Here is an 8,052-nt window from a genome sequence, read left to right as displayed (position 1 = left end):
AAAGTAGACACCCTGGTTTTTAGAAACCATGATTTTTCTGGTTCTTGATTTATTTACTTATTTTGCTGGACACATTTTAATTTTCTAAGAAAGGAAGTAAACTTGTTACCCTTTGTATGTCTGTAAATGTTTTTTAGTCCACTCTAAAGCCTAGCCAGGTGGAAATTCTAAGTTGATTATAAGTTGCAAGTCATTATCTTTCAAAAACTTTAAGACTTCTGATCTTTTGTCTTCTGTCATCTAAGGTCATTATTGAGAAGATCAACACCATTCTCATTTCTGAACATTTGTATGTGATCTTTTATTCTCTCTTCTGAAGATTTAAAGGATTTTCATGCTATCCCCAGTAGTCACTACTTATGTGATGCTGTCCTTGGAATGGGGCTTTTGAAATTAATGGTGTTGGTCACTTGGCCAAGTCCTCTTAGGCTACAGACTTCTGTCCTCAGCACCACTAGTTGTCTTGAATTACTTGTTAGATTATCACTTTTTCATTTGGTCTTTTTTCCTCTTCCTGGTACTCAGAACTATCAGATGTTCCATAATCAGGACTGATTATTCAATTTTCTTATCTTTTGTAACTTTCTCCTATTCCCCTGCTTTCTTCTTCTCTACTTTCTGGAAAGACTTTATTTTCTGACCCTTCTATTTAAATTTTTTTTTTTTTTTTTAGCATTTATTTATTTTTGAGACAGAGAGACAGAGCATGAACAGGGGAGGGTCAGAGAGAGAGGGAGACACAGAATCTGAAACAGGCTCCAGGCTCGGAACTATCAGCACGGAGCCCCACGCGGGGCTCGAACTCACGGACCGCGAGATCACGACCTGAGCTGACGTTGGACGCTTAACTGACTGAGCCACCCAGGCACCCCTCTAATCCTTCTATTTAATTAGAAAGTTTTAGTGTATAGATTTTTTTTTAAGAGAGAGAGAGAGAGAGAGAGAGAAAGTGTGTGTGTGAGTGGGGGAGGGGACAGAGAGAGAATCTTAAGCAGGCTCCATGCTCAGTGTGAAGCCTGATGCGGGGCTCAGTCCTACAACCCTGGGATCATGACCTGAGCTGAAATCAAAAGTGAGACACTCAACCAACTGAGCTACCCAGATGCCCCTAGTATACAAATATTTAATTTCCAAGAGGTCTTTCCTGTTCTTGGATTATCTGTTTTCTTTGTACCTGTTCTTTTTTTCAGGCTACATCTTCTCTTATTTCTCTGAGGCTATTCTTTATAAGTTTTTATCTCTTCTTTGTATTGTGTCCTCCTTTTCCCTCCCACTCCTCAAAAATTTTAAGTTTTCTTTCTCCCTTTCTTTTCATATTATTTGCTTGTTTGGGTCTTTCTAAAACATGTTGCTGTTTTCCAGAAACATCTGATGAATCTTAGGCATTCATTATATTTAAGGGTGGAGCCCTAAACTGTTGGTTGGCTGTCTGTGTGTAGCCACTTCTTCTATGAGGTCTTTCATAATTCCTCTAACGTTTGTGATTTTTTTACCCTTTTAATCCCCAAAGCATTTTGAGTCTTTCCTATGGCATTCATATTCTGCTTTACATCAGTTTCCTCTAAACTAGCCTTGTAAATGTAAACTCTCCTGTGAGATATGGATTCATTCCCCTGGGATAATGACTTCAACCAAGGCTGGATAACCCTGGAGCATTTTGTGTTTCTTCTATTTCACTGTCAGTGCTGCTTATCACTGTCCATTCAGGGACATGGTTGGAATTCCTGCATTATCCTTGCATAATCTGGTAAAAACAAGTATAGAATAGTTTGGTAAATTTACTAAATAAAAGTTACAGGTATTTTCTTTTTGCATTTTCATTGATCTGTGGGCAGGGCAGTTATCCTCTAAGTCCTTGGCTTTGCCATAATCAGGGAGCAGCAAATGACACTCCAAGAAGCCACAAAAGAAGGATTGCTAAAAACTAGAGTGATTCTTATGCAAACATTGTATCAAATTGGACTGTATAATATATGCCTCTCAACTCAAGACAAAAATACAATCAGAAAAAGTGTTTCTTGAAGGATGATAGGGGGTACCTGGGTGGGTCAGTCGGTTGAGCGTCCTACTTCGGCTCAGGTCGTGATCTTGCAATTCGTGAGTTCGAGCCCCACGTCAGGCTCTGTGCTCTGTGCTGACAGCTCAGAGCCTGGAGACTGCTTCACACTCTGTGTCTCCTTCTCTCTCTGCCCCTTCCCCGCTCATACTCTGTCTCTCAAAAATGAATAAACGTTTAAAAAAAAAAAAAAAAGAGTGGGATGCTTCACCTACTAAGACACCCAGGCACCCCTGTTCTTGAAGGATAATGAAAAGCTTTTAAGCAATATAGTGCTTTCCAGCAACAGTTTTGATTAAAGAAAAAATGTTTCAAAGTGAATATGTTTTTCTCAACTTCTTTAGCAATAGTCATTGTTCACTTGGTTATTAAGAAAATATATAAAGTACATATTTTAAAGAAGATAAGAATGATTTTAATACTAATAGATTAAATACTGAACTTCTCTGTTAAGGACTAGAAAGAATATTTACCTTGAAATATTGTTTATATAATTATATATCATGAAACAATGTTTGGTGGGAAAATTAATTATATTTTTAAAAAAATTGGATCAATTGATGTAATAGTTGATAGAAAGCTTGCTAAGAGGATGGAGGGATGGCTAAATGGGCAAGGGGCATTAAGGAGGACACTTGTTGAATGAGCACTGGGTGTTATATGTAGGGGATGAATCACTGGAATCTAGTCCTGAAACCATTATTGCACTATATGCTAACTAACTTGGATGTATATTAAAAAAAAAAAGAAAAAGAAAAGAAAGCTTGCTAAGATTTTCTGAAAGAGGAAAAGGTAAATTTTGTTGATGGTGAACAGTTCAAGATTTGCTTCCCTTTGCAGTGGAAAAAAAATGGACTCTGACCATTTTCCTGAATCTTAAAGTTCATTGCTTAATTAATTCCCTGAAAACTGTAGTGTGTGAGTATGTATGTTTATGTGCCTGTGTGTATACTTGGCAAGGTTGAGGTGATAAATGGAGAGGAAAACAGTGCTTTATCTCAGAGAAGCCTTACCTTACTTTGATAACTCAAAATGGGGAAATAATGACAAAAATAAAAGTAGATGTGCATTTAGGATAATCTTGCATGTGTTCAAGTGATGGTCAAGAAAGTGTGGCAGTTTTTAAAAATTGGCTGCAATTTCTTTGACACCCCTACTATTGAGACAGTGCATTTCCCCTTCCTTTGAATCTCAGCTGGCTTGTGACTCACTTAACCAATAGATGCAGCAGAAGTGATGCTGTGTCATTTCTGAAGCTAGGCCAGAGAAGTGATGTAGATTCAGGTTTTGGAACCCTGAACCACCATGTAAGTTCCCATGCTGCCATGATGGGAGAAAATCTAGGTCACACGAGATGCCATGTGTAGCTGCTCAGCACCAGCTAAGATCTGACAGGCAGCATCACCAGCCAGACATGTGAGTGATTATACCTCTAGGTAACTAGCACTTCTTTCCCTCCCATGCCAGAAAGTCAGTCCTAGCTGTTGAATCTTCCTATCTAAGACATGAAATACCATGGAAGCAGAAGCAAGTCTTATTCACTGTGCCGTGTTGTAATTCCTGACTCACAGAATTCATGAGCATAATAAAATGGTTGTTTTAAGTTGCTAACTTAAGGAGTAATTTGCTACATGGCAATAGTGAATAAAATAGAAGGGATCAAAGGGAGTAGATTCATTAGATTCCATGGGAAGAAAACTAGGTTAAGAGATGACTATTGAGTGGAAGCAAAATTTCTTTCTTTTTAATTAATTATTATTATTTTTTTTAAAGTTTATTTATTTTTGAGACACACACACACACACACACACACATACACACACACATACACACAGAGCATGAGCAGGGGAGGGGCAGAGAGAGAGGGAGACACAAAATCTGAAGCAGGCTCCAGGCTCTGAGCTGTCAGCACAGAGCCTGATGTGGGGCTCGAACTCACGAACCATGAGATTATGACCTGATGATCAAAGTCTGATGCTCATCCAACTGAGCCACCCAGGCACCCCTAGTAGAAGCAAATTTCTAAACACACGGATAAGCCATGAGCAAGGCTTCATGTGGTCCTTAATTCTGCTGATACCACCCTGGGAACTCTCCTTCATGCATATTACTTTAACAGCAACCACAAGAATTGCACAAGAGTTAAAATACTGATGTTCTCTTTTTCTGTCCAGTCTTTCGTGAGTTGCTCCAGCTTTAATGGAATGTTGCTGGGTGGTGTAGTTCCCCTTTCTTAGAGCTGTTGGTTACATCTGAAACAGTGTTTTTAATACTGACAATGAAGTTATATTAAGAACATTAGTAAATGGGGGCACCTGGGTGGCGCAGTCGGTTAAGCGTCCGACTTCAGCCAGGTCACGATCTCGCGGTCCGTGAGTTCGAGCCCCGCGTCAGGCTCTGGGCTGATGGCTTAGAGCCTGGAGCCTGTTTCCGATTCTGTGTCTCCCTCTCTCTCTGCCCCTCCCCCGTTCATGCTCTGTCTCTCTCTGTCCCAAAAATAAATAAACGTTGAAAAAAAAAATTAAAAAAAAAAAAAGAACATTAGTAAATGGAATCATATCAAACATTAGGAAGTTAAGTTCACACATGTAGGACTCCACACTGTATAACTCATTTATCTAATTTACAAATAATGTCACTTAACTCTTATAGGTGGGTAGTTAAGCTCATGGGCACACTCAGTCTGGGCTGTCACCCAGCATTTCCTGAGATGCCCAGCAAGCAGCAAATCTTGTAATTCAGAATTTTCTTTCAAGTTCACTCCATTTGCTTTTTTTAATTTAAGTAATCTCTATACCCAATCTGGGAATTTGAACTCACAAGCTCAAGGTCAAGACTCATGTGCTTTTCTTACTGGGCCATCTAGGCGCCCCAAGTTCACTCCCTTAGAACCATCATTTCCCTTTACTGTTGCTCCTGACTCTGCTGTTTTTGTTTTTGTTTGTTTGTTTGCTTTTTGGCTGTGAACATTTTTACCTCTTACTTCCACTGAAGATACAGATGGAGCAGTAGGCATCAACTCACTAAATTATTCTCCATCCATCTTTCTGGGGTTGCCGAGCTATGGGTACACAAACTATTTTGATGTTGATGGAGGAGAGGACACCTGATCTTTTTGCAGACGGTTGCCAACTTGTTTATCCTTTTCTTTTATTGCTTTTTCTCCAGACAGGTGCTTTCTGTTTCCATTGTTTTGTTTTTTTTTTTTGTGGACCCCTGTTTTCCAGGACTCTCTTATTACATGCATATATTGTACTGAGGGCAAATAAGAATTGAGGTGGGATAATATTTAGTCATAACTTAGATGTGTTAACATTTAACTTTCTTTTCTTCCCCCTCTATACTTAACCTATGTTGTTCATGAGTCCTTGTTTCCTCTAATAGTAGAAAACACTTGTAATAGGATCTATAAATGGAAGTTTAAGCTGGGATCCTAAAATGACAAATGCCAGATGGCAGAGTGGATTGTGAGATCACAGAATAGAATTTGTAAAATTTGAAGGAAGTTTCTAAACCTTTCTCATATTGAAGTTCTAAAGGATAGCATTGGAAATGGGAAGAAGGGATTGACAGAGGATGTTTTTGAACAGAGCTTTGTTGTAAGCTTTCTGTACCTCGTTTTCCCTCATCTCAAACCTGGAGAGAAGAGTTTCTCAGAAATCTTGATACATGATTCATGCGGTTTGGGGGGAGGAGGGTGGCAGTGTGGACTGGTGTCTGACTTCTGACTGAAAAATGTAAAAGGCAGGAATGTGGACTATCCAGCTGATCCAAGGTGGGAGCAAAGGATGCGTGTGTGTTTACTCCATCAGATACAGTCATTGGGAGAAAGAACAGACCTGGGGCTCTTTTAAATCTTGTCTAAGCCTGGACTGAGTGATAGGAACCCAAGGGAGAGAACGGATGGTGGAATGCTGAGGTGGAGCATCTAGGCAAAGGAAAATGCATTCACCAGGACTAGAAATGAAGTTGAATATTCCCAGTGAGGATTTCTGAAGGGGCTCACAAAAGGTACTATAAGTTAGAGCCAGCTTTGGACATCTGTCAGACCAGAGGGCAAGGATCATGGATAGTCTTGATCAAGTACTAACTTTCCTGTTCTCCTTCCCTGCTCCTCTTTCCCTTTTCTCTTCCTCCTGCTTTGACCTTTGATGAGTCAGAAAACACAGCTAGCAAGGTAGCAAGATAGGGGTAGGAACCTATGTTGGGGAAATAGCATCATGTTCCATTCTTTGGGGCTACCTATAAAGACCCCAGTTGAAAGAGGGGAAAGTTGAATTGTTAAATCAAATTAAATTGATAATTACTTGAGATTGCTTTTGTTACCTGATTACTTTTTTTTTTTTTTTCTGAATTGATATTTTGTTTGCAACTTGATGTAACCATTTGGGCTTTTTGTTATGTAAGAATGACCAGAAAAATTCTTGGACTGCCTGAATTTCCTCCAGGGTAAAAGGAAGGAACCAAGGAGCAGACTATGTATGTGAACTCTCCTCTTCCCTCAACCTAGAAAGGTCTTTAATCCTTCTTGTGGGGCTAAAATTCTGCCCTTCCTTACTTTCTAAATGGCACTGTTGTTATAAAACTCTAAAAGAAAAAAAAAAAGTCTTTTGGGCTTTGGCTGATATCTTGCCAGTCAAATCTTGTTGCAATTCAAAACAAAACCATTACTGTACCTTATCAAGCACTTGCAACTTAGTCCCTTTGCTTTTTTTTCCCAAAAAGACAAAATGTTTTATTTTAAAACATTGGAAAACCATTGAAAGACAAATGTCCATTATATAACTGTGAACATGAAATATTTGGAAACTGTAAATTCTCTAAAATGTGGTAGGCACTCCTAAAGAGCTAAATACTGCAAATTATTCTACTGTATGTCTTCTCTAATATCAACAATACTTGATATGATGAAAAATATCAAGAAGACCCAACTAAATATTCAAAGTCACCATCTTAAGTTCAATGTAATTACACAAGTGAAAGTTTTGTCCAAGATGTTCCTGACATGGGAAGCTTCTAGATGAATTTCAGAAATGTTAACAAAAGTATCTTCCTTTTCTGCCTCTGAATGTTTGAATACTGTTGTATTGTTGGTTCAAATCAACTACAGATATGGGTTCAAGGCCAGCCCAAGGGTCTTCAAGCATTGAAGGCTTGAAGTAACTTTCCAACTCGTTAGACATTCTTTTTTCTCCACCACACCCTGATCCAAAGGGTGTAGATATCCTTGAAGAACCCTCGGGGTGGGTTTCCTGCTGCCCTGGGGAGTATCCGAATTGCAACCCCGAGGGTGACTTGGAGTAGGAGCCAGAATAGCTGCCAGGGTACTGAGACCCAAATCACCCCTCTTTCCTTCTACTCCAGGAAGCTGCTGCCCTGTGGTGGAGATTGGCTGCTCCTGTAGGGCCTAGACCCGGCCCAAACCACAGGCAGCGTGTGGCACACAGTGCCCTACCATCACAAGAGGAGGGTAGCTGTGGTCGCCTACACCCGGGTACCCCGGAAGCTGCTTCCCTTAGTCCCTTTGCTTTTGCTTTGAAACAGTTGTGTCTTCTGTGAACTGATGAAGAGACTCAGTTGGCCTCTTTCTTCTAGGCTATATGTAGGGAGCTTCAGGGAAACCAGGAATTACTAAAGGTTATGAGACCAAAACTGCATCAGTTTAATATTTTAAAAATATGATCCTGACACGTGCCAATTATTAGGCAGGCCTGTAGCATGTATTTCCACTTGTCTCCATTTGGCTTATAATGTCAAGGAAGGGTATGACATTCATAAAGTTGTCTCTGAGCTGTACAAACAACTGTGGAAATATCAGCTGACTCCATTTCAGCAATTGTAGTGACTAGGGAGGAATTAATGCTTCCCTGACTTTATGGAGTTGTGAGACCTTGGTTGGTGGAGCAGAATAGAATAAAATAAAATAAAATAAAATAAAATAAAATAAAAGTAAGTAAAATCAAAGCCAAATGATACTAGAGGAGATGCTGGAGGAA

The 8,052-nt window shown here is 39.6% G+C and overlaps 1 protein-coding gene across 1 annotated transcript; it reads right to left on the bottom strand.

Moving 5' to 3' along the window:
* Nucleotides 1-7,092: 7,092 nt before the first annotated feature.
* LOC123596902 (M-phase-specific PLK1-interacting protein-like) lies at nucleotides 7,093-7,395 on the bottom strand (the record flags this gene model as incomplete). The annotated part of the gene is made up of 1 exon (XM_045475138.1): nucleotides 7,093-7,395. A coding segment is annotated over one exon (303 nt), but the record flags the coding sequence as incomplete, so codon positions are not given.
* Between the last annotated feature and the right edge of the window lie 657 nt (nucleotides 7,396-8,052).

Source organism: Leopardus geoffroyi, chromosome C1, assembly GCF_018350155.1.
Source record: "Leopardus geoffroyi isolate Oge1 chromosome C1, O.geoffroyi_Oge1_pat1.0, whole genome shotgun sequence".
Lineage (NCBI taxonomy): Eukaryota > Metazoa > Chordata > Mammalia > Carnivora > Felidae > Leopardus > Leopardus geoffroyi.
The sequence above is the reverse complement of the archived record's forward strand: the minus strand, read 5'-3'. Positions and strand labels throughout refer to the sequence as shown.